The sequence below is a fragment of the Podarcis gaigeae genome, assembly GCF_964106915.1.
Source record: "Podarcis gaigeae genome assembly, chromosome: 1".
Classification (NCBI taxonomy): Eukaryota; Metazoa; Chordata; class Lepidosauria; order Squamata; family Lacertidae; genus Podarcis; species Podarcis gaigeae.
In genome coordinates, this window is record NC_139678.1 from 10,039,827 (window position 1) to 10,055,010 (window position 15,184).

A 15,184-nucleotide genomic window follows, 5' to 3' on the forward strand; every position below is an offset into this window, starting at 1 on the left:
GTCTGGCAAGACTGGCCCGTACGGGCAGGGGTACCTTTACCTTTACCTTTATGATAGCCAAGTATACTACATATTTAACTTTACTGCTAAATTAAAGTAAGAGGAGGGAAGAAACCAACACCTATTTTGTTAATTTTTCTTTGTTGATTCTAATATCGTTTTGCGGCTAGTATTCATGCGGCTAAAAAATTATGTCAAATTACTAGAAATCAGCAACTAATTTCCAGACACCCGGCTGACCCTGTTCCTGTTGTTTTTCCTAGCTCTGAATAGTCACACTGTTGTTTTAAATCTGCTATCGTAAGTGCACAAAGGAACTCCTTGCTTAGATATCTTTAGAAAGGGATTGGACAGACTTGGGGAGCAAAGGAATGATAAACATTTTTCTTAACCCGAGGTACTATTTCTGGGTTAGCGGAGTCTGTAACCTGAAGCGTATGTAACCCGAGGTACCACTGTGTGTATTTTTTTGAAGTAATTGATATAGAAATGAGCAAACCAGTGATATTTTAGGGAGCAGGCTAGCAGGCGGGGCCCATTACTTACATCATAGGAGCCTACACAACACAAGCACTGTTGCTGTATGGAGGTTTTATTTTATTTGTGTTTTTTATCTTATATTTTGGAACTGTACATCCAGGTTTTTTTTCTTTAATTTTTTGGGGGGCCCTCAAGAGCGTGGGTCCCTAAGCTATAGCTTGTTTAGCCATAGCTGTCAACGTTTCCCTTTTTTAAACGGAAATTCCCTTATTCTGAATAGGATTCCTTGCAAGAAAAGAGAAAAGTTGACAGCTATGTGTTTAGCCTATATGTAAATCCAGCACTGGGTATGACAGCCATCAATAGCCCTACCTTTCAAGAATTTGTCCAATCCTCCTTTGAAGCCATCCAAGATGGCGGCCACCGTTGGCTTCTGCGGAAGCGGGTTTCACACTGTGGCGAAGCGCTTCCACTGAATAGGGATGATGAAATGGAAACCGCCTTACCTAAAATAGCCACCACCTCATCGTCCTGTATGACTTCCAGGGATCCCGAGACAACGAAGCAGAGGGCGTCCACGCTTTCCCCCGCATGGTAGATGAGGTCTCCGGGGGCACAGTGGATTGTCTGGAACTCCACAGCCAGGGCCCTTAAGCAGCCGTCACTAGCTAGCCGAAAGGCCGGGTGCTCGTTGAAAACTTTCCGGTTGAGATGTACACAGATATCTGCTCTCATGTCTTTGGGACAAATCGAAAGGACCTGGGAAAAGAGTGGAAACATGGCAGTGATAGGCGAAAGGAAAAGCCAATATTCTGTCCTTGGGGTGGAGATTCCCCATCTGTGAATAATAATAATAATAATAATAATAATAATAATAATAATAATAATAATACCCCACCCATTTGGCTGGGTTTCCCAGCCATTCTGGGTGGCTCCCAACAGAATTAAAAGCACAACAAACTACCAAACATTAACAACTTCCCTAAACAGGGCTGCCTTCAGATGTCTTCTAAAAGTCAAATAGCTGTTTATTTCCTTGAAATCTGACGGGAGGGTGTTCCACAGGGAGGGTGCCACTACCGAGAAGGCCCTCTGCTTGGTTCCCTGTAACCTCACTTCTCACAGGGAGGGAACTGCCAGAAGGCCCTCAGAGCTGGACCTCAGTGTCTGAGCTGAACTATGGTGGTGGAGACACTCCTTCAGGTATATATAGTGCCTTACACCATTCAAAGAGTTTCGCCAACATTATTTTAGCAACATCACACCTGTACTGTAGGCCCGTATTACTGTGCCCATATTGCATATATGGAGATTGAGGGTGGCAGAAGTAGATTGCTTCAGGCCAACTTGTGAATAAAGATCATTATTTATAATGATGATTATATTTATATAATTGTATTATTATAATACAGTGGTACCTCGGGTTACAAATGCTTCAGGTTACATACGCTTCAGGTTACAGACTCCACTAACCCAGAAATAGTACCTCGGGTTAAGAACTTTGCTTCAGGATGAGAACAGAAATCGTGCTCCAGCGGCATGACAGCAGGAGGAGGTCCCATTAGCTAAAGTGATGCTTCAGGTTAAGAACAGTTTCAGGTTAAGTACGGACCTCCAGAACGAATTAAGTACTTAACCCGAGGTACCACTGTACAATATTATATATATATATATAAAGATATATTGTATTAATAATTAATAATACAATATATTATATTATATTATATTATATTATATTATATTATATTATATTATATTATATTATTATAATCAGTATTATTATTATATTTATATTATTATATAATTAAATATACTATAATAATATTATATTATATTTATAACAATTACTGTTTATTACATTTATATCCTACTTTTCCTCCCAGGGGCTCAATGTGACATATATATTTCACCCCCTCCCTGTTTTATCCTCAAAACAACCCTGCGAGGTAGGCTAGGCTGAGAAGTAGTGACTTGCCCAAGGTCACCCAATGAATTTCATGGCTGAGTTGGGGTTCAAACCCTGGTCTTCAAGGTCATAGTCCAGCTCTCTAACCACTACACCACTCTGCCTTTTTGGCAATGAAATTCACGCCATGGAATTCATGGCAGAAGAAATACTTGAGCACAAGCCTTTGTTCCAGACCTGCTTACTTAGCTTCACATGTCTTCACACTGCGCCCTTATCACCAATCTCTTCCCCACATGCAAGACAATTCGGCTTCCTGAAGACAAGACTACAGGCTCGTTTATCTTTGATTTATCGCTTTACTCTAATGCCATTCGTACGGGGAGTCTATAAACATGAAATCTAATCAAACAGAAACCTTTTAGCAAATCAAGAACTCTCTTTCGCTGTTCTCGGTGGGTTAAGCTCTGCACATGTTGATATCGGTTATTTAAATTTGTCATCTGGGATGGAGTGAGACACGGCTAGGGATGGGTGAATATACCCACTAAGGGTGCACAGTATCAGGAGTTCAGTGTACACTCGAGTAGGACCCAGGCAGAGACACATGCCCGACTGGCATGTTCTCTCCCTCCTGGTCAATCGCTTCAAAAGCTTTCTTCTGCCCGAACATCACAGCGACCGATGCCAACTGACACCGGCACACTTAGGGATCTGCAGAGTTTGCGCAACTTGCATGACAGACCTCAGCAACTCAGCATTTTGGCTAATCTACTTTATTTACATATAAACACACACAAAGCACTGCAACATGACTCCCTCTCTCTCTAGCATCAGACAGCAAAGACAGAAAGAACAAAGGACAATAGTCCCACTTCACGGAACACAGTAACACAAACATCCTGACTCTGTCACTTCCCACTCTGTGGGGTCAAAACATATACCGTCATGTGAAAGACAATAATCCCATGACTGCAATCATGGAGCAGGAATTCTAACACAGAGATGCCTCTGCACCCCATGTTGGTGACCCCTGATTTAAAATCTCATGCAGAATGCCCAAAGAGGGCATTAGCAGCTATTCAATCCAAACCTCATCTTCCAAACGTCATCCATATTTCACAATTTAAACAAGGATAAGAGCTGTTTGGCAGTGGAACGGACTCCCTTGGAGGACCATGTACTCTCCTTCACTGGAGGTTTTTAAACAGAGGTTAGACAGCCATCTGTCAGGGATTCTTTAGTTGTGGTTCCTATTCTATGATTTTATGACCTTGCCTTTTACTGATTATTTAGCTTCTTTCTGGGATTCTTCCAGCCCAGTATAAAGTAAGCCTCACCAAGTCCATGGGGCTTAGAGAATGATCCCAAACATGGCTCACTAAGGGTGAGAACCGTGCCATCCTACCTTGGGGCTTTATTGAGCTGTGGGGCCACCACTTAAACTTCACCCCTTCCAGAGAAGGCGGAATCTCTGGCACAGAGATTGAGCCCAGAGCCACTATATGACAGCAGTGGGGTCAGCTCAGCCCCATGCCCTCCTCGCCCCTGGAAAGCCACAGAAAACCAGCACTAGCCTGTTTTCTCCTGCTCTGGAGAGTTGGCCTCGAACCAACAGCTTCAAGTTACAAGAAAGGAGATTCCGACTCAACATCAGGAAGAACTTTCTGACAGTAAGAGCTGTTTGACAGTGGAACGGTCTCCCTCGGGAGGTGGTGGACTCTCCTTCCTTGGAGGTTTTCAAGCAGAGGTTGGATGGCCATCTGTCATGGATGCTTTAGCTGAGATTCCTGCATTGTGGCGGGTTGGACTAGAGGACCCCCAGGTCCCCTCCAACTCTACCATTCTATGATTCTACAGTAGACACTCGGGTTGCGAACGTGATCCATGCGGGAAGCACGTTCGCAACCCGCAGCACTGCATGTGCACACATGAGGGTTGCAATTCGGTCCTTCTGCGCATGCGCAAGCGCCAAAACCCGGAAGTAACCAGTTCTGGTACTTCCAGGTTCAGTGCAGTGCGCAACCCAAAATCGCACAACCCGAAGTGTCTGTAACCTGAGGTATGACTGTATTTCCACCTGTCCATTTGGCAGGAGGAAACAGGAGGTCAATGACAGTGGAATGTGATTGACATCTCTCCACAGGCAGTGGTCTGTGGGATTGTCAACACAGGCTGGCAAGGCTGGCAGAGGGACATCTCCACCCAGTCAAACCCCAGCCCAGCACAAAGGGCAATGCATTGCTCTGTTACTCCCTGAGAAGTGCATTTAGGATTATATTGTAAAATATCACCGAAGAAAGGCCTTTAACAGCTCTTGTTATCCTTTTCATGCTGCCATAAAGAGCTCTAGTGTGTTGAGAGAGAGAGAGAGAGAGAGCATGAATATGAGGGAAGAATCCTGATGTGCTCAGATATCTTAGTAGTGTCATCACTGCAAACGGCATTCCTTTTTGTAGATACAATAGTGACACTTTCATCATGTTCTCCAGCAGTTGGGAAGGCGAGACCTCCACTGCGCCGAAGAGAAAAGCCAGCTAAACCCATCAGGAAGAATCCAGTAATTAACCGAAGTGACGAGCCAAAAAGGTTCTATTTACGCAGCCAGCCTTAAGCCATCTCCAACTGAAGACGCAGAGAAAGAGAGGTGGCCCCTCTAAAGAACAAGGGAACAAAGGCACATATCCCCAGGATATGTGCTTGATTTTTTAAAAAATGCCATTTTTGGAAATGGATTTGGCTTTTCAAAAAGGAGTAGGAGAGATAAGTGGAAAACAGTGTATGCTTCAATTAAAAAGGCAAGGACTCTGAACCCAGGATCCTCCTTTCACATAACCAGTGGCGTGGAGTGGAATAGACTGAACATTACAGTTGGGCTGGGATGATCTGTGTTATTCAATATACTCCAGGGGAATCACACATACTTTGAATTCTCTGCATAGGCTGGGATGCTAGCCTAGCCTTCTCCCTAGTTTTCAGCATGGGAGAAATCTGTCTCATTGGGGGAGCAGTTCAGAGCTATGTGCATTCCCTCCAGCAACCTAAGAGGGTGCAGGCCCAACAAAAGGGACAATTTCACCAAGTTTTTCCCACTGTCTAATCCAGGAAGGAGAATCTGTAACCTTCTGGCTGGACTCCGGCTCCCATCAGCACCAGGAAATCATGGCCAGTAGTCATCCATGATGGGTGCTATGCCAGGTCTTGTAGTACAGTGGAACCTTGGTTCTCAAACAGCTTAGTTGAGGAACAAATTGGAACCCGAACACCGGAAACCTGGAAGTAAACGCCTTGGTTTGCAAACTGTTTTTGGAAGCCGAATGTCCGATGCGGTTGTCGGCTATTGTTTCCGGGGCGCCTGCGCCAATCGGAAGCCGTGCCTTGGTTTTCGAACGTTTTGGAAGTCAAACGGACTTCCAGAACGGATTACGTTCAAGAATCAAGATACTACTGTATTTGAAGGGCCACAAGTTCCCCATCTATGCTGTGAATTTTAGGTATGCCTACCAATGCTCTGTCATCATTATACAATGATTCTTCTGTCAGCCCATGAAGGGGGGTGGGGTGGAGGAGGGTGAAAGGAAGGCACAGTCGGATTAAGTTTGCCTATGCTAATTTATAAGTAGATGCAGATGGGTGCAAATTTAGACTATAGGTCAAATTGGAGGTGATGCACCGTTGTCTTGCCTTGGTAATAGACTGAATGAGTGTCAATCCAGATAAGACCAAGGCACTGTTAGTGGGTGGTTGCCCAGACTGGATGGATGGGAAGTTGCCTGCTCTTGATGGAGTTACACTCCCTCTGAAGGAGCGGGTATCCAGCTTCTGGGTCCATTGCTGTTGCTTGAGGCTCAGGTGGCCTCAGTGGCGCAGAGAGCCTTCCATCAGCTTTGGCTGGTGGCCCAGCTACGCCCCTATCTGGACAGGGATAGCCTAGCTTCTGTTGACTTTGCTCTTGTAACCTCTGGTAACCTTAGAATATTTCCATGTGTATATGGCGCTGCATCTGAAGACAGTTTAGAAACTCCAGCTTGTGCAGAATCTGACAGCCAGGCTGCTCACCGGGGTCACACCGAGAGCCAGTGTGGTGTAGTGGTTAAGAGCGGTAGTCATGTAATCTGGTAAACCGGGTTCGCGTCTCCGCTCCTCCACATGCAGCTGCTGGGTGACCTTGGGCCAGTCACACTTCTTTGAAGTCTCTCAGCCCCACTCACCTCACAGAGTGTTTGTTGTGGGGGAGGAAGGGAAAGGAGAATGTTAGCCGCTTTGAGACTCCTTAAAGGGAGTGAAAGGCGGGATATCAAATCCAAACTCTTCTTCTTCTTCTTCTTACATGGTTTGAGCATATAACAGCAATCCTGGCCTGATTGCACTGGCTGGGCCCAACTCAAAGTGCTGGTTTTGATCTATAAAGCCTTAAAGGGCTCAGGACCACAAGATCTCAAGCACCGCTTCCCCCCATATGAACCTACCTCAGGCATAGGCAAACTCCAGCCCTCCAGATGTTTGGGACTACAATTCCCATCGTCCCTAGCTAACAGGACCAGTGGTCAGGGATGATGGGAATTGTAGTCCCAAACATCTGGAGGGCCGGAGCTTGCCTATGCCTGACCTACCTGGACCCTGCAAAAATCATCTGAGGCCCTTCTTTGTGTGCCTTCTCCCTGAGAGGTCCGGACAGCAGGAACACAAAAATGGGCTTTTTCTACGGTGGCTCATTGCTTGTGGAATGCTCTCCCCAGGGAACGTCGCCTGGTGCCTTCACTGCATGTCTCTTCTCTCAGGCCTTTGGCTAATTAAACAATCTATGGCCTTTTAAACTGGGAGCGGGGTATTGTTTTGGTTTGTTACTATGTTATATATCTTTTTGTTTCTATATTGTAAACCCCCTGTGATCTTCGGCTAAAGGGCGGTATGTAAATAATAATAATAATAATAATAATAATAATAATAATAATAATAGCATCACATCCTAGTGGGATAGGCTGTGACCAGGTGACCTGCTCAGTCTATGGTCCAGCTGCTACGTGTGTAGATTCACAGCCTCAATCGGCACTCACTAAATTCCTTATCTTTAAACCAGACATGGACTGGGTATGCCTTCAAACAGACAGCACTTTCAAATAGAGAGGTGTCCTCCTTAAAGTAGGACACACAACCACTGTGCTCTTGCTTCAAAGAAAACCCAGAAAATCCTGTTTTGATTCCTTTTAGCCTTTCTGTCCTATACATTATCAGCTAATAACGTGGATAATGTGAACTGTGAATGATATTGTTTTCGAAAGGACGACTCTCAGCATCCCTGGGGTTGACCCAGTGAAAGATGCTGTCTTTAACCACTCTATTTCTCTCTACAGTTGTTTTGCCACTGTATGAGTCTAGAAGAACCACATAAATGTCTGGGTATTGGATAGATGCTCTCCCCAACCCGGGGTGTTATTAGCTTTCTACTAAATTACAGAATTAAGCATGCGGCATGACGCCTCTTTTCACCCAGTGGAATCCTATTTCATCGCAACAACCAACAACGAGCCGGCTCTGCCTTTGCTCCTTCGCTGCTCGATTGCAGAAGACTAGGAGTGCATGGTTTTCAAAGACCAGTTATTGAGGCTATCAAAAAGGCTGTAACAAATCTGAAGTACAATGATCATAGTCAGTGACTGTACCTTCTTCATGCAGAAAATGTGCAAAATATAAGCCGCTCTGAAGGTGGTGGAAACCTCATCCCCAGAGCTATCACAAGAAAAACAGGTAAGAGCCCTGACAGATCAGATCAAGAGCCTTTCTAGTTCAGAATCCCCCCCCCGACCCCCAGCAGATAATCAGGTGCTTAATGTGAATCCAGAAGCAGAGCAGAATCACAATAGCTTTTTCCTGCTCATGACTGGGATTGGTGATTGGTGCCTCTGAACCTGCAAAGGATGGTGAAGAAATCTGATTTAGCTTGTGTTTAAAGGCAAACCTACCTAACTCATACTTTCCAAAAGAAGACGAGAATTCTTTCACCTCTGGTGGACTTGCCCTAAAGTGAAGGCCTTCTGGGAAATGATATATAACGAGTTGAAAAAGGTATTTAAGTATACCTTCACTAAGAAACCAGAGGCCTTCCTCCTGGGTATTGTCAGCCAGAAGGTGTTAAAGAAGGACCGAACATTCTTTATGTATGCAACAACGGCAGCAAGGATACTCATTGCCAAGAATTGGAAAACTCAAGATCTACCCACACTGGAAGAGTGGCAGATGCAGCTGATAGACTATATGCAACTGGCGGAGATGACTGGCAGAATCCGAGACCTGGGAGAAGAAAGGATTGAAGAAGATTGGAAGAAATTTAAGATTTATTTACAAAAACATTGTAATTTGGTTGAATGTTAAGAAGGATGCTTGATCATAAATAATTGGCCACCACTAAATTAGATTGGAATTTGATGATAAGTGAGATCAAGGAAAATACAAACCTTTTGGAGAATTATTAGACTATACTTAAATGAGTGGATATAAGATTGTAAACAAGATGATAATTTGCTTGAAAAAACTTTTCAACAATGTAAGTGGGAGCAGGAGACGTGAGGAAGTCTAAACAAGTTATGAAATTTTGTTATGATATAAGCAATGTTGTTTATTATCTATGTATTTTTTTCACAAAAAATCTTAATAAATATTTATTTTAAAAAAAGAGAATCGAAACACAGCCATACTTTGCAATTCACACTTCTTTGAATTTTGCAATACAGTTCTCAGACAAAAAAAAAGGGTGGGTATAGGGAAAGGGTGAGGATATTAGTGGAAATAATAGGCAACAATGCATTATGCTAGGGGGAACTGATTACAAAAATGTGCACGTTAGTAAAAAGTGTTAATTAGGAGACATTTGCAATGAACTGCTGATGAATTTTCATGGGAGTTTTGAAATAATAACAATAATAATCACAAATTACTGCAGAAACATGGAGAAGTGAATTGTTGTTGTTTAGTCATTTAGTTGTGTCCGACTCTTCATGACCCCATGGACCAGAGCACGCCAGGCACTCCTGTCTTCCACTGCCTCCCACAGTTTGGTCAAACTCATGCTGGTAGCTTCGAGAAAAACTATCCAACCATCTTGTCCTCTGTCGTCCCCTTCCCCTTGTGCCCTCCATCTTTCCCAAAATCAGGGTCCTCTTCTTGCAGTTCATGGGACTCTCAAGAGTCTCCTCCAGCACCATAATTCAAAAGCATCAATTCTTTGGCGATCAACCTTCTTTATGGTCCAGCTCTCGAAGTGAAGTATAGATTGATAAAATGAGAAATGGGGGCGGGGGGCGGGCTGAAGATGACAGATCCACCCCTAGATCTTGGTGGAAGTACACAACCATCATAACTAGTAGCAATTGATTGTTGTATTCTGTTTGTCTACCTTGTCCCTCTTTTATAGCCACCTCTCTCTATATATAAGAGAGAGATCCATTTGACTCAGAAGTCCCCTGCACGTATAGTGGGGGGAAATACTACCTTATTATGGAGTGACCTCATTTTCTTTCTAAACAGACCGAGTTTGTTATTAGTACATACGACGATTTTAAGGCTTTGGTAAATGCACTTTGACTAAATGGATCAATACATGTGTGGTACTTGGAGGAAAACCTGGAAACAATCCATGGCGGGGTGGGAAAAAGAGATACCATTTTGCCTCTGTTGAGAAAGCAAGCTTCAAATCCCCAAGGAGATGCATCTCATATTGTTTGCTTTTTCCTCTGGCATTTTCTTAACACAGGCAGTTAAGATAAGCTTCCAGAGCAGCTGAAAAGAGCTCAGCAGGGAACAGGGAAGATAAAAAGAAAGGTGTGGGACGGTTTGCTGGGAGGACCAGCACAAAGACGTTTGTAGATTAGGGCTGTGTACTAGAGTGACAAACCTCTGCTAAAAGGCTTTGCCCTGTCCCAATTTCCTTTTGTCTCCACGGTCTGCCTTCTGGGCAGCTTAGCAAATGCTACAGAATTGGTTAAATGCAGTTAATGAGAGAGAGACAGGGCAGCGTAATTAACACCAGGCAACTCCACTGAAAGTGTTTGTCCCGGGCTTGAATCGGCCATGCTAAAAGCAGGGTTGCAAAACAGACACTCACCTTGTGCCCTGTCCTGAGTCACCACAGGCAACCAGGCCAGGATCTGCTTCCTAAAAGTGCACTGTCTCTTTTGAATATGGGTGACACCTGGCTTGAGAGCAGTACATGTGAAAAGGATCTAGGAGTCTTGGTTGACCACAAACTTGACATGAGCCAACAGTGTGACGCGGCAGCTAAAGAAGCCAATGCAATTCTGGGCTGCATCAATAGGAGTATAGCATCTAGATCAAGGGAAGTAATAGTGCCACTGTATTCTGCTCTGGTCAGACCTCACCTGGAGTACTGTGTCCAGTTCTGGGCACCACAGTTCCAGAAGGACACTGACAAACTGGAACGTGTCCAGAGGAGAGCAACCAAAATGGTCAAAGGCCTGGAAACGATGCCTTATGAGGAACGGCTAAGGGAGCTGGGCATGTTTAGCCTGGAGAAGAGGAGGTTAAGGGGTGATATGATAGCCATGTTCAAATATATAAAAGGATGTCACATAGAGGAGGGAGAAAGGTTGTTTTCTGCTGCTCCAGAGAAGCGGACACAGAGCAATGGATCCAAACTACAAGAAAGAAGATTCCACCTAAACATTAGGAAGAACTTCCTGACAGTAAGAGCTGTTTGACAGTGGAATTTGCTGCCAAGGAGTGTGGTGGAGTCTCCTTCTTTGGAAGTCTTTAAGCAGAGGCTTGACAACCATATGTCAGGAGTGCTCTGATGGTGTTTCCTGCTTGGCAGGGGGTTGGACTCGATGGCCCTTGTGGTCTCTTCCAACTCTTCTATAATTCTATGAATTGCAATTGGTCCTTCCTAAGTTTGTAAGCCAGTTTTTGTTTTGTTTTGTTTTGTTTTGTTTTGTTTTGTTTTGTTTTGTTTTGTTTTGTTTTGTTTTTAAATGCAGGACAAGACAAGAGAAAACCTGCTGAAATTAGGCCTGTAACCTTCATGCGTTCTGCTTATGCACATTTTCATGAGACTCAAGTAATAAGGACGTAATGTCCAGCGCTGAGGACTCATCGCAAATCATTGGAAGACACAAGACCTACCCACTCTGGAAGAATGGCAGATGCAAGTAATAGACTATATGGAAATGGCAGAAATGACTGGCAGAATCCGAGACCAGGGAGAAGAGTTGGTGGAAGAAGATTGGAGGAAATTTAAAATTTATCTACAGAAACATTGTAAAATTTTTGAATGTTGACGACATTGAAATGAACTGAAGGGGCTCTAGCAACAAGATAAAAAACAAGATTGGATTGATAATAGATAAATTAATTGGATATGAATTTGCTGAACAATTTTTTAAAAAGGGATACAAAAAAGGGAGGCGTGAGGAAGTCAGGAAAATAAGTGAATCAAAGATGAGAATTTAAAAAGAGGGATTTTTGTTTTTTTGTTTTTTTGTGTATGTTTTGTGTTTTTCTTGTGTTTTTTCTTTTTTCTGTATGTTGTTACTTTTAAAACTTAAAAAATATTATATTAAAAAAAACAAAAACGTCCAGCGCTGAGGGCCTTCTGGCGGTTCCCTCACTGCGAGAAGCCAAGTTACAGGAACCAGGCAGAGGGCCTTCTTGGTAGTGGCACCCGCCCTGTGGAATGCCCTCCCATCAGATGTCAAAGAGAAAAACAACTACCAGACTTTTAGAAGACATCTGAAGGCAGCACTTTTTAGGGAAGCTTTTAATGACTGATGTCTTAATGTATTTTTAATCTTTTGTTGGAAGCTGCCCAGAGAGGCTGGGGAAACCCAGCCAGATGAGCGGGCTATAAAGTTGTTGTTGTTGTTGTTGTTGTTGTTGTTGTTGTTGTTGTTGTTGTTGTTGTTGTTGTTGTTGTTATCTGCATCCTCTGTGTGCTTTCACATGAGATCTAGTATTCGAAAGGAATAGCCAAAGTGCTCAAAAGCCATTGGAGATGAGCCCATGTCCATGTGGCATGCCGTATGCTAAGCGATGGGAAACCTTTGGCCTTCTAGATGTGGCAGAACTACAGCACGCATCATCCCTGGCCATGGCCCATGCTTGCTGGGCTGATGGGAATTGTAGTTCAGTCACACCTGGAGAGCCACAGGGTCCCCACACCTGCGCGCATCTATAGGATAAGGTCCCTATTTGTCCAGTTGTATGGATCCAGGGAGGGACGCAGGTGGCGCTGTGGGTTAAAGCCTCAGCACCTAGGACTTGCCGATCGAAAGGTCGGCGGTTCAAATCCCTGCGGCGGGGTGCGCTCCCGCTGCTCGGTCCCAGCGCCTGCCAACCTAGCAGTTCAAAAGCACCTCCGGGTGCAAGTAGATAAATAGGGACCGCTTACCAGCGGGAAGGTAAACGGCGTTTCCGTGTGCGGCTCTGGCTCGCCAGAGCAGCGATGTCACGCTGGCCACGTGACCCGGAAGTGTTTCCGGACAGCGCTGGCCCCTGGCCTCTTGAGTGAGATGGGCGCACAACCCCAGAGTCTGTCAAGACTGGCCCGTACGGGCAGGGGTACCTTTACCTTTACCTTTATGGATCCAGGGTGCCGCAAATTGTGGACCCCTTCAAAATTGGTTACCACCACCATTGCTTGGGACCAGCGCCGGCTTATCCTCCATTGGTGACAGCACTGATGGGGGAAATATAGGGACTTTCCAGGATCAAATCAGAAGCCTAGATGCGCTTTCGCAATTCCGGGATTGTCCCTGGAAAATTGGGACACTTAGAGGGCACGCAGTCCCCAAATTAGCATCTTCTCTGCTCTTTGTGGGAACACAGGCAGCATTTCTGTCTCCTTACCCAATGCCAATGTGCTTTAAACAAACTGCAGATGTTGCATACTGGGTACCCACCTCAAAGGCTCAGAACTCTTGGGTGTGAATATCATCAATATAATTATTCTGAGATTAAAGGAGCAGCCGTAAATGCTCTTAAAATACACCAGGGTGTTTGATGCCATTTAATTCTGAGTCAATTTAAGAACAGGCTGAAACCTCTTTGCTCCCACGCGAAACCTGAAATGGCGCCCCGATATACAAAGCCTGGTTTAATGAACCGCTTGACTAGATCTGATTGGAATAATCTCACGTAGAGCTTGTCAAGACTGCTGTATTTCTGGAGAGAGGTATTTTCCCCTTCTTCAATTGCGCAAATCAATGAAAACTTTTCTTGGGGGCAGGGGAGAAACTAATGGAAACCGCAACCCAAATTATATCTATTATTACATTTATATCCCGTCTTTCTGCCAGGGAGGACAAAGTGTCATACAAGGTTCTTCTCCCCACCCCCCCCACCGTTTCATTCTCACAACAATCTAGTGTGGTAGGTTAGACTGAGAACTAATGACTGCCCAGGGGTGCCAACTTGAATAAAATATGGGGGGAAAGCTAAGCCCCACCCACATATAAATGATCGCAAGACGCAAAACAGGCACACCATTTGAATGGCAATGCCCACCAGCTTTAGGGAGAGGTCTCAAATATTTTCTTAGCATTTATTAATTAAATTTATTAGTCACTTTTTGCCGCAGGCAACTCAAAGCATCTTACTAACATTGCATATGCGCATTTAATGTACATATGTATTTAATGCTAGGTGTGGAGGGAAATATGTGTAGTACACAAGAATTGTTTACATTTTTAGTGGAACCCAGGGATGTGGGTGGATTCACTTCTCATGTAAATTAAGGAGCAAGATGAGCACTGGAGGTGAAAGACCCTGGAGATGTGCTCAATATCAGCGTTTCAGAAAAGTCCATCCTTCATCTTTATGTACCTTAGCATCACCAAAGCCCGACAGCATGGGTAGGCAAACTAAGGCCCAGGGGCCGGATCCGGCCCAATTGCCTTCTAAATCTGGCCCCCAGATGGTCCGGGAATCAGCATGTTTTTACATGAGTAGAATGTGTCCTTTTATTTAAAATGCATCTCTGGGTTATTTGTGGGGCATAGGAATTCGTTCGTTCCCCCCCCCCCCGCCCAATATAGTCTGGCCCCCCACAAGGTTTGAGGGACAGCAGACCGGCCCCCCTGCTGAAAAAGTTTGCTGACCCCTCCCCTGCCCGACAGCAATCAAGAAGCCCAAAGCGGGGGGGGGGGGGGAGAGAGAGAATCTTTATCTGGACTTAACATTTTGTTGCTAGCAGTGAGCTCCCTTAATTGGAAATGTTGGCTGAGCAACCACTGTTTGCAGTTCTCTGTGTAACGACCTATTTTCCCGTGTAACCCATTAATTTTTCAACTGCTGTCAAGTGTGTTTCAATTAAAAACCAAGGAATTTAAATCCAAGATGAGTATTCCCCTCTCCCCCACCCCACCCCCGTTCCCAAGAATTGCTGTAAATATTATTATGGCCGCTTAAGAGATCTTATCTGAAGAGTGTTTGTCTCCTTTTTCAGCAGGCCACTTCAGGCACTACGTTCTTAAGACGTGTCAAGTACACACTTAAGGAAGAGAATGCAGACAGCATCTGTTAGCAAAGAATTGAGTCCTCCTATGTATGCAGATGACACAACCTTGATGGCAGAAAGTGAGGAGGAATTGAAGAATCTTTTAATGAGGGTGAAAGAGGAGAGCGCAAAATATGGTTTGAAGCTCAACATCCAAAAAACGAAGATCATGGCCACTGGTCCCATCACCTCCTGGCAAATAGAAGGGGAAGTAATGTAGGCACTGAGAGATTTTACTTTTTTGGGCTCCATGATCACTGCAGATGGTGACAGCAGCCACGAAATTAAAAGAT

The 15,184-nt window shown here is 44.5% G+C and overlaps 2 protein-coding genes across 2 annotated transcripts in view; one reads left to right on the top strand and one right to left on the bottom strand.

The window, feature by feature from the left end:
- HIF1A (hypoxia inducible factor 1 subunit alpha) overlaps positions 1-15,184 on the top strand; it is a 641,105-nt gene that overhangs the window by 484,752 nt on the left and 141,169 nt on the right. The window lies entirely within an intron of this gene.
- Positions 1-15,184, bottom strand: part of KCNH5 (potassium voltage-gated channel subfamily H member 5) — a 188,225-nt gene that overhangs the window by 47,895 nt on the left and 125,146 nt on the right. The window contains exon 9 of the mRNA XM_083732341.1: positions 987-1,239. Coding sequence (XP_083588467.1) covers positions 987-1,239 — 253 coding nt within the window. The remainder of the gene's footprint in view (positions 1-986; positions 1,240-15,184) is intronic.